The 25,430-nt window shown below is 41.4% G+C and overlaps 2 protein-coding genes across 6 annotated transcripts; one reads left to right on the forward strand and one right to left on the reverse strand.

The window, feature by feature from the left end:
• Positions 1 to 3,188: 3,188 nt before the first annotated feature.
• On the reverse strand, positions 3,189 to 7,420 carry LOC102714024 (COP9 signalosome complex subunit 7). 3 transcript variants are annotated; one of them, XM_015839311.2, is made up of 9 exons: positions 7,121 to 7,420; positions 6,878 to 6,953; positions 6,127 to 6,215; positions 5,541 to 5,630; positions 5,282 to 5,326; positions 5,123 to 5,193; positions 4,478 to 4,610; positions 4,102 to 4,207; positions 3,189 to 3,512 (listed from the first exon to the last, which is right to left on the reverse strand). In XM_015839311.2, the coding sequence occupies exons 1-8, from the start codon at positions 7,289 to 7,291 to the stop codon at positions 4,136 to 4,138; spliced, it is 747 nt and encodes a 248-aa protein (XP_015694797.1). In that variant the 5' UTR covers positions 7,292 to 7,420; the 3' UTR covers positions 3,189 to 3,512; positions 4,102 to 4,135. The 3 variants fall into 3 exon arrangements, with proteins under 3 accessions (XP_015694797.1, XP_006657716.1, XP_006657715.1); XM_006657653.3 differs by having other exon boundaries at positions 4,102 to 4,210; positions 7,121 to 7,419; XM_006657652.3 differs by having other exon boundaries at positions 4,102 to 4,190; positions 7,121 to 7,410.
• A 4,055-nt stretch (positions 7,421 to 11,475) lies between these two features.
• On the forward strand, positions 11,476 to 16,275 carry LOC102714476 (pentatricopeptide repeat-containing protein At1g03560, mitochondrial). 3 transcript variants are annotated; one of them, XR_005812236.1, is made up of 3 exons: positions 11,476 to 13,974; positions 14,229 to 14,619; positions 15,114 to 16,275. XR_005812236.1 is itself a non-coding variant. In XM_040526194.1 (2 exons), the coding sequence occupies exon 1, from the start codon at positions 11,481 to 11,483 to the stop codon at positions 13,416 to 13,418; it is 1,938 nt and encodes a 645-aa protein (XP_040382128.1). In that variant the 5' UTR covers positions 11,476 to 11,480; the 3' UTR covers positions 13,419 to 13,453; positions 14,229 to 14,921. The 3 variants fall into 3 exon arrangements, 1 of the variants encoding a protein (XP_040382128.1); XR_005812235.1 differs by lacking the exon at positions 15,114 to 16,275 and having other exon boundaries at positions 14,229 to 14,911; XM_040526194.1 differs by lacking the exon at positions 15,114 to 16,275 and having other exon boundaries at positions 11,476 to 13,453; positions 14,229 to 14,921.
• The last annotated feature ends 9,155 nt before the right edge of the window (positions 16,276 to 25,430 follow it).

The following is a 25,430-nucleotide window of genomic DNA, read 5'->3' on the forward strand; positions in this document are numbered from 1 at the left end:
TATTGTGGCAATCTTAGACAAATTAAGTATGTCATCCAAACAGCCCCTAAATGTCTCAGTCTAGAATTATAAGCATATAATGTGCAACCTGAATTCTTTTTCAATACCTGATTGTACTGATTGTGCAGATCAAGTGCAACATCTTGTGTGTCACATGTTGTATTCATTTTTACAATAAGTTCTTTATGTTACATTTCTTTTGTTTCAATCATTTAACCAAAAGTGCTCTTGTTACAGAGTAGATGGCAGCAATTTTTACCTGAGCAGCTATGCTAACCTCAGTAACTGCAAGCAATGGATGAGGGGAACATCGTGTTAGATCTATCTAATGTAGGGTTAGTGATAGCCTTGTTTATTTTAGAGGACAACCATCTTTTCATTTCTTCTTTGTTTATTTCTTTCCTTTTGAGAGGACGGTTGCCCTATTCGGAGAATTTAGAGAATTTAGCATCAAATTTGTTTGCCTCAACTTTTTTACCATCTAATACGCATGTGCTCTATAATATATCACTAGAAAGGTTAATTAGTCTATTTAGTATCACTTTCTCTATTTTTCATCTATTTTATGTTTTTTAATTTTATTTATACAATTTTTTAGACTTGATGACAGTTTTGCCCCTAGACCCACTTGTCAGATCATAGAGATATTCTCTACTTGGATCGATCATTCTTCCCGCATCTCCTCCTTCATTGACCCCGGTGCCACAGTGCCACGGCGTTTCCCACACCGTCGAATGCTCCACTGGCCTATTGCCCCGCCGCCAAGCACCGGTCTGCGCCACCACCGTCGAGCACCATAGTCTCGGCCGCCAGTGTGCACCACCGCCCCTACCGTAACCCTGTGCCACCGCTGCCGCTATATGCTGTCAAAATTTAATCTATTTTTTTAGAGCAACAACGTATAACAATTGGGTACACTATACATGCTGTCAAAAAAGTGCACACAGCTAGTGCTGCTATTATACACATCAGCATCTCCAATTGAACAAAATATGATCTGCTTTGTGCTACCATCTCATCTATCAATTGATTTTGGAAGCAATTAAAAAACTAACTAAATAAATAAAAACAACACCTTTGCCACCATCTTCTCTTCAGCCTACAATGCGATGGAGCTCTGCTTGAAACCACATAAGAAGCCATCTGATATCTTCAAGTCTGAATGATTCAGGGAAGAATGCATCCTTGCATTGCTGCACATCACAACTAGATTGCTCAGAAGATAGCACAACGAGATTGTGAATCTGAGAGCATCGGTTCAGTTGCATATTATTGATGTTAAGATATCAATTTTTTCATGGCTTTCTAGATGTCAAAGAAAGAGATAACTGTAGCTACTTTTTGCACGCTGGTTACAACTAGCCTTTCCCGCTATTTGGCGCTCGGCGGCAGCGGCGGTGGCGTAGACCGGCGCTCGACGGCGTGACGGTGGGCTGGTGGAGCACTGCCGGCATGGGCTACGCCAATGAAAATCACGGTGGCGGGGTCGGTGCCTCGGTGGAGGAGGGGACGCTGGCGACAACGACACTGAGTCTTGGTGGACAATATGTTCGTGGATAGAACGATCTATTCTCTCTTTGGATCTGACAGGTGGGGTCAAGGGCAAAAATTTCCACAAACTTGAAAAAATATATAAATGAAATTAAGAAATATAAAATCTATACTATTATAAAAAGCGATAATGATTCTGCCAGAATTTTCCGTCCGTCATCCACCTGGGCCGATCAGTCGCGCGTGGGCCGCCGCACGTGGGCCGAGCGCTTTCTTCCGGCCTTGTTTGCCTACGATATTGGTACGTCGTCTGCTTGGACCAACCAGACACGCGTGGGCCGATCGGGTCGTTTTCTCCTGGCGTCGTGGACAGGAACGAGGACGATGCCATTGTGTGCGTGGCCCACTGGCTGAGGAGGCTGGTAGATCGATGCAATCGATCTCTTTTTTCTCTTTTTTGTTGCTTAAATAGATGACAGCTATGAAAATTCGACGTTCCAAATTTATTTGATCGCTATCAATTCATCTAGACTCTGATTAATATAAACTTAAACTCTATTTTGTACTACTCGATGAACCCTACGCGTCCACGGTCTCCGATCGTCGATTTTTTTATTACTTAAATAAATAGATGATATTAATATATATATCCAACTATCCAAATTTATTCGATTACTATCAATTCATCCAGACTATGATTAATACAAACTTAAAGTCTATTTTGCACTACTCGATGAACCCAACGCGTGCACGGTCTCCGATCATCGATTCGAGAAATGGTATAAAAGTTGAGTTTTTTTACACCTCCTATTAATTGTTGTCGAAAAAACCATATTTGAACACACATGTATTACAACTTAGCTACAATATCTTGAGGAAACTGCGATGACGGTCTTGACTTTCTTAACTTCGGTTCGTGACAGGTAAATCGTCGTTTCCTCTTGTGTTTCTACTTTTTATGATATATTTTATCTACTTTAGAATTTGAAACTAAATAGTTAAATTCTTCATAAAATAAAATAATAGTGTTATTTCTGTCCAGTTTTCTCTCTATATTTAAAACTGTCCGTTTTTCATGGTAAAAAATTCAAGTTTAAATACAAAATCAAGAAGAGGAATTACATGTTAGTTATAATCTTTAAACAAGCATAGGTCAATCGAGCATCTTTATAACTTTCCAATTTTGTTTAAGCCCATTGCAACGAATGGGTATTTTACTAGTAAATGAAAAATAGAGAAAGTGGTACCAAATAGATTAATTAACCTTCGTAGTGATATATTGTAGAGTACATGTGGATTGGGTGGTAAAAAAGTTGATGGTAAATTTTCTAAATTCTCCCCTATTCGTGTGTTCTCAATGAAACGGATATCTGAAAATATCACATTTTTCTCAAGTCTGCCTTACAAGTTACAACCATTCTATAGTGCTTCCAATTTTGTGTAACCAAACTATCGGCTCCAATGTTTCTACACCGACAGCTGCCACTTGACAACCAGTGGAGTAGCATTTTACCAGACTCTCAAGCCCCAAGGTATTTTGAGTTATGCAAAATGCAAAAGAGAGCAGATAGGGTTCAAATCAAAGTAGAGAATGAAACTTGTGGTGCACAGAGGATCATCTGGATTGGTAATTACAAGCTTGATGGTTTAACTCGATGAGCACAGCTCATGAATCACAGGCACAAACACAACCAATATGCAAACAGAGTAAATACCTTTAGAAAAATACTATCAGAACCATAATCTTTACAGTGCTAAGCCAGCCACCTGTTTTTTTTCTTAACCAGCAAACAAATGCTACGGTAAGAATCATCTTCTTACATCTCGTACCATAAACGAGTATTTTCTCTAGAGGAAACACTGATAATGGTTACTCGCTTAAAAGGAAGCACCATAAATAATTGATGAGGGGAGTTTCCTCAGCTCTAGTGCCAAAATGTCTCTCGAGGCAGGCGTCAGCACTTCCACAATTGGGGAGGCAGCAACGACTTCATTGAAACTATGCCATTGGTTGTCGCCTCCTGCATCCAAATTTTACCCAGATTAGTTGTGGTAATAAGGAAATTTCATAGAACCACTAAATTAGTTAACTTGGTGAAACCCATATAAAAATAAAAATATTATTAAACATCCATATTTTTAAACATGTTGAAACCCATCTAAAAATAAAAAAATAAAAAGCTAGGTTTTCCTAAGCCAAATAATGGCATGAACTGCAATTGTATATCTATTATTCCCTCCGTCCCGTCCCAAAATAAGTTCATTTTTCAGTTTTTAGATATAATATTTGACTCATCTTATTTAAATTTTTTTACAATTAACATTTTTATTTTTATTAGATGATAAAACATGAATACTAGTTTACGGAAAACTAATTTTTTTAATTTTTTTAAATAAGACAAATGGTCAATGGAAACATAAACAAAAAATGAAGTTTTTTTTGGGACGGAGTGAGTACTTGTTTCCACTAGTAAAAGGTACTTGACAGCATAACCCAGCTAGCTGTCCCTTACAAATTATCAGCAAACTGACCTAATTTTTTTAAAAGAAAAATATAAACATCTGAGGTACGAAAAATAACATGGGCTGCTCCAAATAAAAAAATGTTACCTTTTTGGTCGGATGCGGTCCTCTTCAAAATCCATTATTCCTCCAGGTTCAGAGAGAAAGTCGTCATGCCCCCGTAAGTCGATGTCTGCCTGTTTAAATTGTTCAACTTCTGCCATCAAGTAAGAAACGAGGTCCGGCAATTCCACTATTCAATACTATATGAATACTTAAAAAGTAATTAATAATAAAAATAAAAATGGAGCAAATAGGTAAAAGGACACAGGTGAGTAGAAGAATGGGCATAACATAAAAAAATCATAAGAATTATGCAAAATGCTGATGTTCTCTATGAAAACAAAACAGATGCAAGTTGTGTTCATCATTCAGTATCTGAGAAACTGCAAACTAAGTTGATGCTTCAATTAATCCAACTCACCTTGATTGATTTTTTGGCTTCTTCTACCTTGTCTTCGAACTCCTTCTGATGCTTCTTGTTCACTTCACTCATTGTATCAGCCCACTTGATTTTCTCCTGGATCTGGTGCAACAAATTATCTGATGTTCCCAACCTGTGCAATACAAATCAGCATGAGTTGGTACCAATAAATTTTCATCAGTCCCCTTAACTTGCACTTCATAATGTTCAGCATAGAATAGGTTAGAAGGGAAAGGTCAAAGCATGAACATATAAATTAATTAATGAAGGGTCAAAACACAATACCATCACTTAACAATGTATATATACTATTGTCTAAATGAAAAACCTCATAGAGATTATTCATTTTTAACCAATTCAGGGAAGCAATTTCATATTAACAACATAAAGCTATGGATTGGCAAACTTAAAAGTTGAAACCATCGGAACTATAATAGTAACTTAGGACAACACACATGGAGTTCAGAAAAAATAAGCATAGTAGAAAATAACCCAGCTGCAGTTCCCACTTCCCAGGACATACAACCTCAATGAACTTTCTGAAGATTAGATATGAGGGAAAACATATTTAAATGAAAACATTAAAATTTCTTGGAACAAATAGAGATGGGATGCAACAATCATTTCTAAATTAAATATACACACCAGTCAGACAATGTATCTATCATGTTGTTCAGCTGATCAGGTGTAAGATCCCTTCCAGTTGCAAATTGTACCTGTCAAGTACAGACAAGAAACGAGATAAGAGTCCATTTGCCGACAACACATTTAATCCATGAATTGAGTAGGCTGCAAGAATCTGACCTCAAAACACCTCCGCACCTGATCCAATTTGCCTCTGACAATACCCTAAGGAAGCAATTAAAACATTAAGATTTGGTGCTAGAAATATTAATTCTCTTTGGTATCAAGATCAAGAAACAAACATATTATCCTAAATGCTAGAGAGCTTACAAGAGCTCTTCATTGAAGATATATTCATATTGACATGGTTTTTGCTAGGGAGGTCAAAAGACAGAAAAATATGTAGACTTAAGTGCCAAAGGTGAAAATGAATTCTCACCGAGTACATGCACTCATTGATGAGGAAATCTTCAAGTTCTCTTACATTGGAAACATCCAATTCTTGCATGAGTTGATCATACGGTAGCACCTGAATAAAGAAACGAGAAAAAGGAACCAAGAACATTTAGAATTGTCTACAGAGAAAACATAGGACAATATTACAGGTAAAAGATAATAGTCGCGGTTTTGAACTAACCCACATCAAAAAAAACAAATGGTGAGTTAGGGTACATTTAGCTCTTACGTTAACTTTGCTCAGCATGGTTAATACAGACTTGCTCATTTGGGCTTATGAACTGCACAAAGCAAATATATTTGGTGCCATCTTCACTGTCACATGCTTGCAGCTGAAGGCAAAGCCATTTTAATTCCCCACCACCGACAAGATTTTTTCTGACACTGATTGGCTAGATTGCCAGGGAAAGCTAGCATTTTTAATTACTATCCAATGACTCCCCTCATTATGCAAGTCTAGAATCCCCACTGACAAGGATCAAAACACTCCCTTAGTAGTTATGTATGCAGAACAAAATAAATGCAGAGAACTGCTCTATGAATTAGACAGTATCAGCTTGAATTGGCACCTTGGTTGACTCAGCCAATGTTAGCACACTGAGTTGCTTCAGCTTCCGGACTTGATCAGGTAACAATGCAGGGAGGGTGCCAGAATTACCTACACATACAATAAGAACAAAATAATTGATGGAACAGTAAATATTTCATTCTGCACTTACGGTTATTACCAAAAACAGAGCATACTACAAACAACAAACCATTTTAATGGCATGACAGTGAGAAAAAACAGAAAATTCTAGTAACCACAAGCAAGCAACGCTAACAAGAACGAACAAGGTCATGTTTACCTCCACCTACAAACAGCACAATGAGCACTGATCATATTGGTGGGTCAAAGGCAAATTAATCATCACAGCTCAAATTCTGATTTCAAGCATGGAAATGCGATATAATGTTTCCACATATAATTTCATGAGATAAACCACAAGACAAATGCCAATTGATTGATTAGGGCGCCAATGAAATTAACCTATAATAGTATAATACAAAAATGTGTGAACTAATATGTTATTAGCATTGCTGTTAACCACTAAATGACTGTAATCCCTCATCTCAGAGTTTCCAAATATATAACCCTCTTACCCTCACATGCCAACGTTAGGGTCCATGTTAAGCGGCTATCTCATGGCATACAGTCCTTATCCACAACAAAAGGACAATGCACTACACCCACATACACATATGGCGCATGACAACACAAACACGCCCGCAAGGGCGATGTAATAATGTGTGAATCGCAACGGGAGGGAGTGATCTTACTCTTGTAGTCCTTCAATGTCCCGTAGGCGAAGAGGCGGAGCACGTCCAGCGACGAAGCATACTGCGTCCCCGTGAGCTGCAGCAAAACGAGCGAAAAAAAAGCAGCAGCCGCACGACATCAGATCGAAATCAGAAGGGGAGGGGGGTGGGGTGGGGGGCACCCAAACCCAAACCCTAACCCTAAATGCGCGCGGGCGCAGGCCGGTGGTGGCTGGGGGAGGGGGAGGAGCGGGCACGCCTTACCTTGGAGAGGGCGGGGAGGGAGAGGAGCTCGGAGAAGGCGAAGAGCGCCGGGTGGGACGTGGCCTCGAGCACGAGCGCCGCCAGCTGCGGCGCCGACGAGGAGAGAGCGGCCGCCTGTGCCGAGAACTGCTCGATCAGCTCCGCCTGCCGCCGCTCCGCGTCCATCGCCATCGCCGCCGGCGATCACGTCCCACGGCGCGGCTAGGGTTTGGAGGAGATGCCCCCCGTCCCTCGTCTCGCGTGGTTTCGCTTTCGTGATGTCCCCTCCTGCCTTTCTCTCTGTTTTGGGATTATAGTGGGTTAAAATTCTGGTTCGGTTGGGCTCCACGGTGCCAAGTAGGGTAAGGGATGTTTAGAGTGAAATTTTCTTAGAACAAGTGTCATATTAAATGTTTGATTGAATGGTGAAAGAGGTTTCGGATATGAATAAAAAAATGAATTTCACGGCTAGCCTGGAAACCACGAGACGAATCTTTTGAGCTTAATTAATCCATCATTAGCATACGTTAGTTACTATAGCACTTATAGGTAATTATGGGCTAATTAGGCTCAAAAGATTCGTCTTAACATTTCTACCATAACTGTGCAATTAGTTTTTTGGTTCATCTATGTTTAGTGCTTTATTTAAGTGTCCAAAAATTTAATGTGATGTTATTTTGAAAAAAATTTGAGAACTAAACAAGGCCTAAGTTGATACTGTGTTCAAAATGATTTTAAAAACATCACATCTATACATACGGTCACATATTTAAAATATTAAACGTAGTCTAATCAAAAAACAAATTTCAGATTCCGCTTGAAAACCGTGAAACGAATCTTTTGAGTCTAATTAATCCGTCATTAGCACATGTTGGTTACTATAGCATTTTATGGCTAATCACGTACTAATTGGGCTTAAAAGATTCGTCTCACGATTTTCCCATAACTGTTTAATTAGTTTTAATAATCATATATATTTAATGCTTTATTTAGGTGTCGAAAGATTCAAAGTGACGATTTTCTAAACTAAACAGGGCCTGAAAAACAAAATAAAAAAACGTCGTACCGAATTAACCGAAACTGAATTATCGGATCCGTTTGGACTAACTAAAATAATCCTGATTAATTCGATTATTATTATCGATTAACTGAAAGAATCGAACGAATATAAATATTACAAGACATGATTTGGATGTTTATTCGCTTGTGTTTTGGCTTCTGTGAACTGAATATATGATTGATTAGTGATGTTTATTTGCATGTGCAAGAAAAAGACATAAAAGAGGGGAGGTGTTACCAATTTTTTTTCAAGTCATGTTGTTTTTGTTGCAAACTCGATGTATCAAATTTCAGTTATGACCGAAACCAAATGGTTCAATCCAAGTTTTGTCGAAAACCAATTTCGATCATGACTTTATGATAACTAAACTTACTTTCCAACTAACTGAACTGAACTAAACACGTACGTCTACAGTGTACGATAAATCCAAACCAAACTAAATCTAGTTTTGCCCTCGTAGGAATTTGCTAATGATGATGGTACCACATACTCTCGGGAGAATGGTCAAACCTAAAAGCATTTTTATATTATATGATACGTCCACTCTAATATAGCTAACAACTTTGGATCTACGTAAGATTTAGGTCCTTTCAAAAACTTTTCCCAAAAAACATCCCATCGAATCTTTAGACAACTAAATAAGTATTAAATATACATAAACATTAAAACTAATTATACAGTTATGGGGAAAATCATGAAACGAATCTTTTTAGCCTAATTAGGACGTGATTAGCCATAAGTGCTACAGTAAGTAACATGTGCTAATGACGGATTAATTAGACTCAAAAGATTCGTCTCGCGGTTTCCAAGCGGAATCTGAATTTTTTTAATTAAACCACGTTTAATACTTTAATGTGTGCTTAAAAATTTGATGGGATGTTTTTTGCAAAAAAATTGTGCAAATTAGTTCGTGAAACCTAGTTCCAACCTCTACCATTTGATTTTTACAATATATTCAATTTACCTTTTTCTTGCTGCTAGAACACCATGCACTATAATCAATAGTATAGGCCCCATGTTTTTATCTATATCCTAACAGCGCCAAAGCATGCATGCAAAAAGTGCAAAACAACATTAATTTATTTGGACCAGGTGGCAAAGGAATGTTTTACCCAGGAGCACGGGTAGCGTTTTAGTGTACAATTTGATAGCAATTGATTTCTTTTGCTCATATAATTTTTAGTTACTTTGTGTGCATTTTAATTATCCAGAGGCTAGGAGTAAACTTAGTTTATAATTAATTGAGTTTAATAAAACTTCCATTAAATAAAAAGAATCATAGTTGAAGCCTATTACATGGCACTCACTACTAGAGATTGGATTATTCCGTGCGGTCAAAATGCATTTCTCCGTGCGGAGGTCCCGTCCATCTGCATCAAAGGGTCTACAAAAATCAATATTTTCTTATGCGGATAGCCCAACCACACGGATAATCGATTATCCCGTGTGGTCCCGTTAAGTCGACCGCACGGGATAATGGATTATCCTATTTGGCTAGCATGTGCTATCCCGTGCATTCGGCCTAGCACATGCTAGCCATTTCACATATCATCCTAAGTCTCAAGTTTCATATGTCACAACTTTCCCATATAGCAAATACAATACCTCACAATTTGAAAATATTAACATCTCACACATCAAAAGATAAACATTTTTAAATACCACATCTCACAATTTGCCTAGATATAAAATATCACATCTCACAAACACATATCAAATAGGCCGATGCGATCGATGCCGGTAGCGGCCTGGTGGCCGACGGCGCTGAGGGGGAGGAGGTCGGCGGCTTGGGGAGGGAGAGGCCAGCGGCTTGGGGGAGGAGGCCGACGGTGTCTTGGAACCTAACGCCGAGGGGGAGGAGGTCGGTAGCTTCTTGGTGGAGGAGATCGGCGATGTCTTGGTGGAGGCCGACGTCTCAGGGGAGGAGGCATCATGGAGCCCGACGTCGAGGGGAGGAGGTTGGCGGCTTCTTGGTGGAGGAGATCGGTGGCAGCTTTGTCGGGGAGGCTGGTGGCATCATCGATGCCGTCGGCGAGGGGAGGAGGAGAGGTGGCTTGGGGTAGAGGAGAGTCATGATGACGGATCTAAGTGTCAGCGGCGGTGAGGGCAAGCAGGAGAGGAGGTGGCGACGACGAGGGTGAGAAGGAAAGGTTGCGATCAGGCTGGAATTTATATATGCGTGCATCATTGCATCCGAGCGTCTTAAAACGACCACACGAGAACATGCATTTTTCTATGCGGTCGTTTTAAGACGCCCACACGGGAAAATGCATCTTCCCATCGGGTAACGGCCCGACGCCGATCTGCCGATTTTTCCAGGTGGCGCTTACGGCCCGCCTGGAAATAAAGGGACTAGTGTCCAGAAAAATCATTCCTGTAGCAGTGACTATTCTACTTCATCTCTATTACCGATGGGCTCAAAAGATCGTAGGTTCTATCCTTCCATCTCTATATTAGCTAATCAACTAATTAGCCCTAATTATGTTATTAGTAAGTATAATGTATATTTCTATAATATCATTTTATGTAATTATAACCTAATTAAAACTATATATATGCGTTTTGAGAATGTAGATACCTAGATAACATAGGCAAATAAGTTTACGACCCAACTATACACTTCACTCTAAAAGTAAAATTATTACTACGGTGTATTAGAGAAAGTGTGTCAGATGTATTATGTCGATAAAATTATAGGTGGTTGCTACTTCCATCTCATCACATTAAAACATAAAACATAGAAAACATAGTATTCAATATGGCAAAACGTAAGATTAAATCTAAATGGGTTTGTCTAGAGCACTCTGATGGGTTTGTCCAGAGCTTGTTATTTCCATTATGTCCAGTACCGTGCTTTAATATTATAAGGTGGATGCACTAGTAAAAATGATCTTTCTATTTCACTGCCACGAATTTCCACCCGTTTCGTTCAGTTTTATAATATACCATCGATTTTTGCTTAACTTTTACGATTTACTATCACCAGTTAACTATCATGAGTACTATTAATATTTTTTTGTTTGAATGACCGAAATAATTAGGAAAAACTCTCAAATTTTGGCAAAAAAACTGGATTTCCATCCAAAATTTGGCAAAAAGCTTACAATTTGATATCTTTGGATTTTTATCCAAATTGAAAGATCTCGGTCAATGGAAAAAAAATGAACAGCACTCATGGTGGCTAATTGGACGACTACAATTTAAGAAAAACCGATGATACTGTAGAACTGAACGAACTACGAAGCAGCGTACAAAACTTGCTCAAAGCTGCCCACGCTTATGAAGTGCAAATGCCATTTTTTTTTCATTAGTCCCCTAATAATGCGGCGATTCTGCTCTGTTCCGCGAGGCCGGCGAGCGGCCGCCGCTTCCTACGGCCACCACCACCACCAGCCGCCGCCACCGCTCCCGCCGCCGGAGTGGATCGAGCCGTACACTGACCTGTCGGACCCCAGCCCGTCCGCCTCCGCCACCCCGTCGCCGTGGCTCGCCCGCGTCGTCTCCCTCGTCCTCCGCTCCCCGCCCGCCACGCTCGCCGCCGACCTCCGCGCCTTCTGCAGGACCTTCCTCCTCCGCCTCTCCCCCGCCTTCGTCGCCGCGGCCCTGCGGTCGCCGCAGCTCCTCCCCCACCCGCTCCCCTCGCTCCAGTTCTTCCGCTCCCTCCCCGACGGCGCCGCCGACCTCCTCTCCTCCCACCCGCAGCACCTGGTGAGCTGCTACGTCTCGCTGCTGCGCTCCTTCGCCCACTCCGGGGAGGCCGGCCCGGGCGCCGCGGCCCACGCGCGGCAGCTCGTCGCCGAGCTGCGCGCGCGCGGGGACCTCGCCTTGCAGCACCTCACGCCGTCGTCGTCGGCGTCTCTGATCCGAAGCCTCGCTGCTCTCGGCCTCTCTGATGAACTTCTATGGGCGTGGAAGGCCATGCGCCTCGCCGGCGTCGAGCCGTCCAGGCTGATCTACAACTGCCTTCTCGATGGCCTTGTTAACGCCGGCCTTCTTGATACTGCCGTCAATGTGTTCGACGCAATGTCCACGGAAGATCAAGTGCGCCCTGACGTGGTCTCCTACAACATCCTCATCAAGGGGTATTGCCGTGCTGGGAGGGCGCAGGATGCAATGGCACGGCTCAGCGACATGCAGGAACAGGCGAAGCTCACACCGGACAAGGTGACGTACCTCACACTAATGCAGTGCCATTACAGCGAAGGCACCTATCCAGTGTGCATAGGATTGTTCCAGGAAATGGAGGAGAGAGGAATGGGGAAAGACATACCACAGCATGCTTATGTTTTGGTGATTGGTGCACTCTGCAAGGATGGGAAGCCATTTGAGGGAATGGCAGTGTTTGAGAGGATGCTGAAGCGAGGTTGTGCAGCCAATGCAGCTATATACACTGCGCTCATTGACTCAATGGGTAAATTCGGTAGAGAAAAGGAGGCAATGGTACTTTTTGAGAGGATGAAAGATAGTGGGATTAAACTCGACTCAGTTACTTATGGAGTGATTGTCAATTGCCTGTGCCGCTTTGGGAAATTTGATGAGGCTGTTGCATGCTTCAGAAATTGTGAAGAGAAGGGCATTGCAGTGAATGCCATCTTCTATACAAGCTTGCTTGATGGCTTTGGAAAAGCTGGAATGGTCGACCAAGCACAGGAGCTCTTTGAGGAGATGATTGCTAAAGGTTTTGTGCCTGATTCATACTGCTACAATGTTCTAATTGATGGATTAGCCAAATCAGGAAGGATGGATGATGCATGTGCTTTGTGTAAAAGAATGGAAGATGATGGCTGTGATCAAACTGTGTATACATATACCATTCTCATTGATGGTTTGTTCAAGAAACACAAGAATGAGGAGGCACTGAAATTTTGGGACGCAATGATCGATAAGGGAATTACCCCCACAGCTGCAGCTTTTAGGACCCTTGCCAATGGGCTCTGTCTTTCTGGTAAATTCAGCCAGGCATGCAGGATATTGGATGAACTTGCTCCAATGGGGGTTATTCCTGAGACAGCTCATGAGGATATGATTAATGTGCTGTGTAAGGCTGGCAGATTCAAGCAGGCCTGCAAATTAGCAGATGGAATTGTAAAGAAAGGCCGTGAAATACCTGGTAGGGTTCGTACAATGATGATCAATGCACTTCGAAAAGCAGGAAATACTGATCTAGCTGTCAAACTAGTGCATAGTAAGATAGGCATTGGATATGAAAGATCTGGCAGCATCAAAAGAAGAGTGAAATTTCAGACCCTGTTTCAGTGAGTTGCTGCTGATTGTTATTGAAAGTGGGAAGGCATGTGAGTTACTGATGGATTTTGCATGATTTTTTTCACAGTAATTAATCTATCTGCACAGGAATTAGAAAAAAAAAATCCTCAATCCGAAGCTAGGCCTGAGTAGAGATACCATGGACAACGCTTAGGTCTCACACTGCAGTGCAGGAGAAAGAATGTCCTCCAAATATTTTTGAACATTTGGCAGATTTCAGGATTCCAGAAGCTTGAAACATGTCAATTTTGAACAACCAAAGGAAATGCCATTGCCTTAGTAAACATAGAGGTTAGAGCAATCTTCCACCTACAACTAGAGAAAAGAAAGTTGGTCCATGAGTATCACCTAAGAAAAAGAAAAGAACTCGGTCCTGGATATTCTCCAACTAATTTGAGGTATCACCTTTGAGTAATGCCTAAGGCACGAGAGAATATGTGTTCATTTGCTGGAGATGAAGTAGGATGGAGCGTGAAGACATATCAATGATAATATAGCATGTTAGAGCAAACAACCTTCATATGGGGCACTAATGGTGCTCCGACCTCTTGTACGTCTCTTCTACTATATATCACAAAGTGCATATAGCCATTCCTTTTAGGGTGAAACAAACTTTATTAAGATTGAACTACCAGAGTAAGATAATGTAGCAACTATTTTCCTGTAACCTTGGATGAAGGGCCATTAGAGGATATTTAGTTTGTGTGGTTCCTTATCACTCAGTAATCTGATGACACCTCAAATCTATTTCTAGCATAAAAAAGCATAAAAGATTGGCTTTGTTTTGTTGTTCTCCTGCTGCAGGTTTTCTTCACCCACCTTGGGAGAAATGTTGTGCGCCAAAATCTCAGGGAGAGGATGAGGCTGGGGTCTGCTGCTATAGTTCATCTGGGGGACTTTGGGAGAACAGGAAAAAGAAAGCAAAATTGAGAGATGGAGAAGAAACTGGAGAAACTGCCATGTTTAGCTAGTTCAGTAGCTCGTATCAGTATCACTAAAGGGAAATCATAGCAGAGCTCCGTTTCGAGCTCAGACCTACATCTGGTGGTGGTTTGCGGCTCTTGTCTCGTAGTGACGAGGACCATGTTGGAGGCTTCACCGCTTCAGCAGCAATCCGAGCACGATTGGAGGCTCTCCAGGCAATCTTCTGCGGTTGTGTATGGAGCTTCTTTCCTTGAATCTTGGATTCATTTAGGTACTGCATGTGTGCCCGTCCTCTTATTTCCAACTTTAGTTTTCCCTGTTACCCTGTATGATTACCTACTCTTAGATTGTGTTTTGTTATTTCGAGTTTGATTTTTTTTTGTTACATTCCCGTTTAAAGGGGTTTTGCAAGACAAACTTGTGAAATTGAAGGCCCTTAACAACAGTACCACTATGTCCTTTCTGTACATTTTGGAAATTAAAATTTTCCCTTAATATACATACTACTTGCTCTTAAGCAATTTTGAGCATTGCAGAATGCGTATGGTTGACAGTTTACTCAAACTTATGATATATTGACGTATTGCCCACATCTGAATTTTATCTGCAATTAAATAAGACTTTATTCAAATAGTTGGAATATACATATGCATGGAATGATGCTCTTGATTTATTTGTGAGTAACAGAAAAACTCTTAATACACATGGTTCATCTGAGATTATAGGCGACGCAATAACATTTTTTAGTCTCTTAACTACTTTCAGTTCTGTCTCCAAGGAATCAAGATATTGATACATCAAGAGTTACATGTTGAACTGTAGCTGCAAGTGGCACATATAGAGATGGCAAAGGGGACCGCGACCTGAGACCTGGTGGATATTTACTCCATTAGGGTATGGATATGAGCTAAATATGTTACCCGTGGGTAAGTAATTGGGCAAATACTTTTACCCAATGGGTATGCGGGTATGGAAACGTTCTTATGATCCCCATACCCGTTTACCCATGGGTAATAAATACCCATAAAGTTTAAATGTATGTCATGGCCTAATATCAAATTAGCATAGCCTAATTAACCAAAACCATAGGTATTTAAACCATCTATACATTTTTCACTACACTATATGAATGTATGATGTCCTAAGTATCTAGTGTCTATGCAATATACTATATGGAAACTGTGATATTTAGATTGTTTTGAACTTTTGCGGGTATATGGGTGACGCAACGGGTAAAGTTTACCCAAGCAGGTATAGGTATGGGGAGGTTTTCTTACCTGTGACAAGTATGGTATTTTAATGGTACAATGGGTATGGGTATGGGATAGCAACACCCGATGAGTATTTACCCATTGCCATCCCTAGACACATATTTGTTTTTCCATATGTGGAATGTGGAGAAGGTTGAATATCAGATATCCTACATGTTGAACAGGAACATGAAGTGGAAGGTAATCATTCTCGTATCCTCTTTTATGTGACTCTAACAAGGAGGAATGGTTTAATTGTCCACATTTTCGGCTTTCTTTGGTTATCATCAATAGCAATACAAAACATGGACTCATTTTAATGCTGACAATTATTTTTCTAAGAATGAGCTGAAGGACCTAAATCTGGTAGCAGTTCATGCTAGCCCTGAGCTGATCAACCTGAATATCATGAATATTCTTACACTATAAATTTCTCATATTTAATTTTACTGTCAGACTGTAAACCGACTGATCAGAGCTATCTTAGCATTGAACATCGACTGATATGGTTTCTTTTGTTTGTTGCATGCAAGGTGATCAGTATCGGGATACTAGGTAGGATTGTTTTCTGTTTGGTAGTATCATAGAATCGAGATACTATTGTAGGATTGGCATACTGTTGAATTTGAGAAAGTGTATATTTTTATATAAAATATGTAATATGTATGTTGTATAAATTGAAGCACATAATATTGATTTTGGTAGATTTAATTCACTTTTAGTAAACTTGAGCATACTTATTCACACTATTTTCAATCTACTTTAAAATCATATTATCGTAGGATCATACAGATCGCAGAATCGGGATACTATCTAAGATTTGGTAGTATCGTGTGAAAGTGAAATGTAAGATCGAATGAAAAAAATTAGGATACTAGGTGGGATTAGTATTGTTTCGGCTTGGTAGGATCATGGCATAACAAGATACTAAAATACGGATCGGGATACTGACTACTTTGGTTACATGTGCAGGTAATGGCACACATAGTAGGTGAGTACTTCATATTTCCATGGTTACTGCCTGCGGTTCTGAATATAGCCTGTTGGAAGTATACATCGCCAGCTTTATCATCTTTAGTAAACATTATATTCCGAGATGATAAAATGGAAGATGCTATGGAAAATTCCACTAAGAAATATCACTTATTGCAGTTCTTTAAAACATCACACCAGAAATAGAATACTTATGTGTTCTTCAACGGAACCACTAGAATATGATGACACGAGTACTAATACGCCATGTCATACTCGACATGAGCATTAGGTCTTGCGTCCGAAGCAATCCCGCCTTGTACTCTTGCCAAGTTTGGCCTGTCCAGCAAGCAGTGGATTGCTACTGTACGTACAACTGAGCATACCACTCTGGCTCTTGTCACTCATACACCCATGTAACAGGAGGACAATCAGCTGAAACAAGACGAGGATATGTATATCTTGGATAGGTAGTTTCATGGATGCTACTGGAACTATACGAGTTGTAGCTATCCTCTAGAGTGAAAGGATCCCATGAATAATTTGTTTCCTCAGCTTATAACACACTGTGATACAGGAGCACCATGGTCTTCATCTTGAGCGGCATGAGTGAACTCAGCCTCACTCATATTGAAAAAGAAAATATAAAATATTGTAAGGGAAAAACAATGCAATGTACTGAAGTACATATTGATTTTGAACATTCTTACATGTGAATTGGATTCTAGGGGCTTGTGATTGTGAACCTCTGTGGACACCCCCTCGTGTGCCGCCACCTTTGTGTGAACCTCCACCACCCTGTGCACCACTGCCTCCCTGTCCATCTTTATTGTCACTGCTATCTGTTTCAATCCGTGAGCTAGTGTCGGTTGATTTTTGGTACGTAGGACTTAAATCTGTCTCATCGTCGATGTGAACACTAGGCGGTGACCTCGGGGCTCCTCTAGGTTTTTTGTCCTTTCTTTGTCTCGGGCCCTATCGAGTTTTTTGTTTGCCTATGTGAGTGTCACCAACATGAGTATCTGCCCATTCCGAAAAATAGTCATTCGTAAGTTAGAAATACCAACTTGGTCAGATACAAGATGAAGGGAATAGGGGCATCACTCTCACCGGAGTCCTCATCTAGTGTTGGTGCAGAGTTTGCTCAGCCTTGATCCATTCATGCTCTTATCTGGTTGTTGCTTTCATAGAAAGATAGGTCAACAAGTCTCTGAAGTGGATGATCGTCGTCCTTTCTAAAGTACCCTCCCGCTTGTTGATTGCGAAGGCGGATGTTGTAATTGACATAATCACATAAACAAGCTTGTGTAGTTTCTCGTGAGTTAGCTTGTTGCGGACCTTCGTGTGGATCAAAGTAAAGGTACTCCAATTGCGTTCACATCCACTTGATGAGCAACACCGTCCAACTATGTGCAACGCCACCTTCCGCAAGCTCGGCGTATCTGAACCATACATGGACCACCATTGCACTTCAAGAAATAGATTATGTGGTTAGGTCAAGTGATTGTGAAATAACGAAAAGAGACGATGGTTATGTTGTGATTGACTGGCCATACCTGGAGAAGTTTTGTTATCAGAAGCCATCTTTCATTCCAATTGTTTCGAAAATTCTTTTGCCTTTCGCCTGTAGTGCTACATCTCATTCAACACATCTACAGCCATGTCAGCATCAATCATCCACTCCAATGCATGTCGCACGTTGATGTGTAACGATTTAGATGTACTGTAGGTGTAATGCGTTCTTGGATTTAACGCGGCAGCTGCATAAGATCAAGTAGAAATTGTTACAAGGTTTCTATGAAAATGGCAATTGGATGAAGTGTTCATTACACAATCATACATGTATTTATGAGAGTCTCACTTGTCAACTCGTTCATCCTCCGTCCACGATTTTCATGTACTGCTCAAACTTATTCGTGTCTTGACCAAACAAACTATCATACTCCATCTTCAAGTGGTGATATCGGAGCAGTACCTTGCTTAGGTTAGGATTCTTATCCTTATCAGCAAAGAGAAGAAAGACGTACATTAGTTAAATTGACTTCGCAACTATGTCCATATTTCCCCACCAAGATATGTTAGAAAGGCATGCTTGGGCGTATCTCTCCTCTTCCTTTAAGCTAAACTTGCATTGTTGAAACTGGGATAATGCCACCCATTGCATAAACTACGCTCTTTTTCTAAGAAAGCTATCAAGAAACATGTAGGTAGTTCCAAACCGTATAACATTCTATTTCACCAACTCTCTTTTAATAGCTTCTTTCATGATTGAGTGTAACTTTGTATGATGGTACAACCAACGGCGTGTCTTCACGGTTTTCCCGGTATCCGCGGTTACCGTGCAGTAACCGTGCCTCCACTGGCTGCGGTAGGGAGGGGATACATGGTTTTGTGAACCCTGCATATGACATTGTGGCCTATTGAGTAGGATAATTTTCTTTTAGTCATTCAATTATGAATATTGAGACTTCATAAATGTACCCTTCACTTCATAGAATCAGTTCTTTCCAATTTTCATGATATTTCTTGAGATATCATGTTCTGTCGTGCAACACTAAAGCACCGTCGTACTGATTTATTGCAGTTGCAAATAAAAGTATAGGGAATGACTTTTTTTTTGCAATAGTTGTGTGATAGTAGCAAAGACTCACTATGAGGCAATTCAACAAGACATCAACCTGACTAATTTCTTACGAAACAGCTTAACCCAGACTTGATCCATGTTGCAAGCTTGCAGTTGCACTCGAACACCATTTGTAAGCGCTATTGTATTATGTGATTTAATATAATGTCTAATTATATGCGAAAATTAACTGATACACACACACATATATATATATATATATATAGCAAGGGTGTAACCCCCATTTCTATTAACATGAATGGTAGCATCCATTATAGCGAAACAAACATGCAGAAAAGAAAACAACAGAGCCTAGGTAAAGAAGCAAAAGGGTGCCACCCACACCCTCCTTTCCAGCCCAGGAACAGTCTGAAATCAAAACAACCAACTGAAAGCTTGCAGGCTGGAGCAGACACAAAAGACACTGCACACTACACTATGGGGGATGTAGCTCTGCATTAGGTTTTTGGAAGCACTCTTCAGGATTATTATGGCCATACACAATGCTCCTACTTGGTGACTGGTCTCAACTTGTCACGTAGGAACCATGGCGGCAACTTAGCAAGATGTGTGCCCCAGTGAAACTAGCTACGCAGGCGTCTTGCCAGGGCGTGTCGGCGCTAGACGATGTTGTGGTCCCCTCTTCTTGCTCGCTTGTCAGAGGATGGAGGGGAGGTAGATGAATCGCCTAGACCACCACTGTAACGCTTGCTGCAGTTGCGATGGAGCGGCGACAACAGATCTGGATAGGCCGGAGGAGTGGACAACGACACCAGCGAGGGGATAGGGGAGCCAATGGAGATAGGCCAGCGAGGGGAGGGGAGACCGGAGCCGGTGAGGGGAGAGCACACCTGGGACACACCCTCGGTCGTGCTCCACCGCCACCACTCGCCGCTGAGAGAGCACTTCCATTAGGACACGCCCTCGGTGGCGCTCCGCTGCTGGGACACACACGACGCTAGGACTCACTGTTGTCGGAACGCGCGGCGTTGTCCCGGGCATCGTTCGACAAGCGAAGAGCGAAGAAGTGAGAGCTATTGGAGACCGAAAGAGAGGGGAGAGATCGAGAGAGGGAGGAGACAAGAAAAGAAATAAAAAAAGAAGAGAAAAGTTTTTATGGGACCCACCTAAAGCACCATGCACTATGAGAGGAATATTCTATGTATAGCTTCGTCCTACATGACGTGTTTTTTTCATAAGATCACTCTATCGAGGTGCTTGCACTGTGCATGCCCTAATTACAATCACAATTCTTCATGGCCATGTCATCCTCTTCATTCTCGCTCGCCATCCAAACTGAGAGTTGCACACTTCACTTGATATTCGTCTTAGAGCATCTCCAACAGCCTCTCTAAAATAGACTCTCCAAACATCCATATAGCTAGCTATCCATTTGATTTAGCAAGTCAAAGCCATTGTTCGCTCCAACAACCTCTCTATATACTCTCTCCATTACATGTGTATGACAAATCAGACCCATATTTCAGTCTCTTTTAGTCTTCTTCCTCCTCTTTCACCCCATTTTCCTCCTCTTCTCTTCCTCCTCTCCTCTGTGACAAAGGGCTGTAGCGAGCGGCGGGGAGGGTGAAGGCCGACGGCTATGGCAACGACGACCACAGACGCCGCAGCGATGGCTTCCGCGGGAGGTGAGCGGTGGGGTGGGGCAAATGCGGTCGTCGCACGTCCTCGAGCTAGTGGCGGTGGTCGTCCCCGGCGGCAGTCCTCCCCCGAGGTGGCGGCGGCTTGCTAGTTGCTTGGCACCTGCTGTGATGGCTGCGGTGATGAATGCTCTCCTCGGCTCAGGGCTGTGACGGGTGGCGGGTGGAGTAGTAGTAGTGTGTGGTCCCATGCATGGAGTCCACATTTAGCAAGTGTATTTTGGGTGGCCAACTTTGGCCAGCAGGAGGACTGGAGGAGTAGTTTGGCCAGGCGGATGGCTTGGCTATCCGACTGGCCAATTTGTTGGAGCGCAAATTTTGGTCCAAATTACTAAATTTTAACTCGGAGAGGCATTTGATTAGCAGTTTGTACACCATTGGCTGTGTATTTTTGTTAGATGAAGATAAAAGATGAAAAATTATACGATTTTTATAGTTATTTCATAGTATAAACGATGCAATTAATTAACTAAAAAATAAAATTTACTTTAAAAATATAATATGATCAACTTAATATTGTAACATACGGAAGCCTGTAAACCTGAGAACTAAATTTAATTTAAATACATCATGTGGTTGTGGAGTGATTTTAATTGTTTTTGGATCTTAATCATCTTATCATCACATGCAATAATAGGACTAGAGTCACAAAAATAATTAATTTGGTATTTATGTGCATCCAAAAATTCTACAAAATTCTAAAAAATACCTTGATATGTCAGAAATCAAACCTCAAATTTTCAAAATTTTTCGTTAAGGTTTGCTATCTCTTTGATCTATTTTAATCTCTCTAAAATCCTGAAAAACTGCTTAGTAGATTCAAACTTGCTCTCTCTGTAAAATTTATTTAAAAACCTATTTTTGAAGTTTTGTTTCAGCGAAAGTCTTCTACTAACATCCTTCTAACACCACAAGGAGTGGCACACCCTGGATAGCTCTCTAACTATTTCTTCTTTCCCTCCAAAAATCCTTTGCAAGCAATCCTACTTGACTTAGCCTCCAAGCTAGTTTTTAAATTTCTTTCAATGACAAGTGGTCTCCACACCCCCTAGGACCCACATGGCAGCCTCCCACTCTCTCCTCACAGCCTCCACCGCCCTCCATGGCCAATGGAAGCCCAAGGAAAAACATGATTGCACCAGCCACCTTCTCTCCCTCTCCCAATCCTTGTAAGCATTTCGTCGAACAACTGGCAGGCGTCTTCTTTGAAAGTAGAGAAAGAGCACCCCTAGCCTCCCACCATGCTAAGCCGAGCCTTCTCCACGAAGCTATGATGTTAGCCGACGCTGCTGGTGGGTCTAGACACCGTGTCTACATACCCATCGTCTACCTCGCGCCATTCTCCCTAATCACCACCCGAGTACAACTCCATTGAGTATAGACGAGGTCATTCCGACCAAATCTCCGCGCCCAGACCAAATCTCCTCCGCCACTACTCTTCCACGGCACGCTACACAGGTCCTGATGCGCCCAGCCGCCCCGTTCCATCATCGCACGGCTTGAGAACGCAGAGACAGAGCTTAGGCCATGGACCGAGCTCACGGGCACCGCGTCCAAACTCCACCTTTAAACCAGCCCTTGCGCCAACAGGCTCTCCTACCTCACCTCTTCACATTCCAAGCGAACTCCAGGAAGGAAACCCCTTGGGATGGCTGGAACGCGAGCGCCCATGTCGGCCCCGGCGAACCCACGTCGCCATTAATCTCTCTCTGGTGAGTCTCGCGAGAAACCGTCCGCATCATCCTTCTTAGCATCCCTCAGTGAACCCATTTTACACTTGTGCTCAAACGAAACACCACCGAGCAACGCCGCCTCTCCGACGTCCTTCGCGTCGAGCACAACACCGTCGCCGCTACCCTCACCATCATCGACGCTTTTCCTCCCCGGCCGGCCATGTTGTAAGCTCCCTAGAACCTCTAGGTACTCATTTCATGCTTCATTCTAACCGAATCAATCAAGTATAGCAACATGCACCGTTGCCCAGCCGAAGGCCGCCGCTCACCGTCGTTGTCGGTGCTGCACAGGCCACCGTCGTCGTCGCCACGGCCACCATTAGATTCGCCTTGACCTCCTCCACATTTTCTCTGTTAATCACGACCCCATCCGAGCTTCGGTTCGTCGCGGACAACCCCTAGATCGAGCCAGGCATGGTTGCCCCTCCTATGAGCCGACCAGGGACCTACTTGGGAGAATTCGACTAAAGCTAGGGCCCATTCTGTAAAACATCAAGACTCAGGGCGCTGTAGCTTAGACTGATCCATAATTTCCAAGAAATCCGAGGGCTCTTAATGAAAACTGTATTCAGCATGTGCTGAAATGGAGCAGAACTTCAAAAATTTGTAGAAAATTCATTTTAACTCAGAAAATTGTGAAACCAGTTTTGTTAGATCTATAAAACTGTGAACTATTTTAAAAAAATATAAAACTTGGTACTTTTTTTACAAACTTTTCCTTTATTTTTGTTTTGCCCTAAATGTCTCCTAGAGCTTGTTAAATCCATAATAAATTGAAAATAGCTCTAAAAATTGTGAAACCACTTCTGTTAATTTTCTAAAATCATTCTCTATAACTTTGTAACAGGAATTTTTCTTCACTTATGTACGAAAATGTTGCTTACTAAAACTTAGCCTTTTTAAAACCTTCTTAATTGAAAAATGCATATCTCTATAAAACAAAGTGATAAAATAAAAATTCTTTCACTAGAGACCACCTGAGACCAGCACACACTCACTTCATAAGTTTCATGATTTTTCATGCATTTTTGGTTTTTATGCATTTTTGTATTTATCGTATACGCGTATTTTGCATAGAGTAAGAATACGTCGAAGAGGAAGAGGGTGAGTTTATTGACGACTAGGTTTAGGTGTTTGCGGATGAAGGCAAGTCAGCCACTCCTTTGACCACTTTGATCCTATGTTTTATTAGACTAAATGATTCTATTGCAAACATACATACGTTAGCTAGTATTAATTTTGTAAAAAGAAATTATATAAATGTGGGAATGGTAGATATGACCTAATTGATGCATAATCCACCTTGAAATATTAAATCATTGCTAGTTGTTACCATAGAGTGTTTTTGAATACAATTATTGTGTTCTTTGGGATTATGCTATGCTTATATTGCCGCTATATGCTTATATTCGGTTACCGCCTTGCAAATTACTCATTTTGGTAAATGTTATATGTGAAAAAAGTTAGTTTGATACTACTGAACAGAATTTTAAATGTATGAGTATTGTGAACTGAAAATAGAGATAACTTATTTTTAGACTTGGACGACGAGTGGTGTGCATATTGTGGTAGTTGTACACCGACAGGAGGAGCATTCGCCCGGGTCGATTAAGGACCTCACTCTATGTCACCAACTAATGAAAACAGTACAAACCACATGTGCTAAGTATGGGCTGGCCTTAACCTATTAATTTGTTTAGAGTTTAGTCTTGCATCTTGGTAGGCCGAATAGTATGGGTTACTGGATTTTGGTAACTTATCGGAACTTCCTATGGTTTGTGATATGTTGAATTTATTAATGACTTGTGGTATGTGATGATTTGAGTGAGCAGTCTGTCCAATACAACGGTGTCGTGCCTCGTGAGGGATTCTGGGCTGGGTTCCTTACGGCGCTAGGTTAAAGCGTGGACCCGCTACCTAGTGGCGCTACTTTGCTAGTAGCGTGGGTTAAACACACACCGTGCTGGTGCAAGGCTAGACAATAAAGAATGTAACGGTTTCGTTATGACCTATAGATCACACTCAATTTATAGAGTGTGGTGATACCGACGGGTATCGAACAAACTAGAGCGATCCATATCATGTGGGCTTAAAAGTTGTACAAACTTTGCAGAGTCTAAAACTAATCGATTAGCTGTGCTCACGGTAATGAGCGGCATGGTGAAGTGTCATGAGTATAGTTTGTGATTTTGATAAACTCTTGTGAACTTGGAAAATGGTTGGAATGTTTTGTTGGTGAACTTGGGTAAAGTTCAGTGAATGGTGATGAGATGATGGTAAGTGGTGATGATCTACCTTGAGGGGTAGATGCGTGTTATTTATTCATTTACATTATAAGTTTTACTTACTCTATACTATTGTTATAAAATTTTCGTTGCGAAACATGCTGTGAACTAAAATTGGTATTTATGCAAAATTAACCTATACACAGCTTATCCTTGAATATAGCCAACATGTAGCATGCTAGGGTTGTCACCGACTTGCTAGCACATTAATTTGATTAATGTACTGATTTCTTGCTTTCTTTTACTTATTTTTAGCTTAGACCCTGCTGCAGGTAATGACTGTTTGGATGAGGAGTTTGATGTAGCTTGTGATTTTCAGGATGGTTCTAACTAGGGATTTACCATAGCCGGTTTGCCTATGGGCTTTTGGGTAGCACGTTTACCGCATGAACCAATATGTATGGCTTGTCACCAAGTACTACTTAGAAACTTATTAAGACTATTTATGCTTTATGCTTAGAACCACTTATGATTCGGATATCATGCTTGAGATGATTTATGTGAGACTATGTTGCATTCCTGGGTGACTAGTCCTACATGAGGATGGGTTTGAAATGGTTG

This window comes from Oryza brachyantha, chromosome 7, assembly GCF_000231095.2.
Source record: "Oryza brachyantha chromosome 7, ObraRS2, whole genome shotgun sequence".
NCBI classification, from domain to species: domain Eukaryota; kingdom Viridiplantae; phylum Streptophyta; class Magnoliopsida; order Poales; family Poaceae; genus Oryza; species Oryza brachyantha.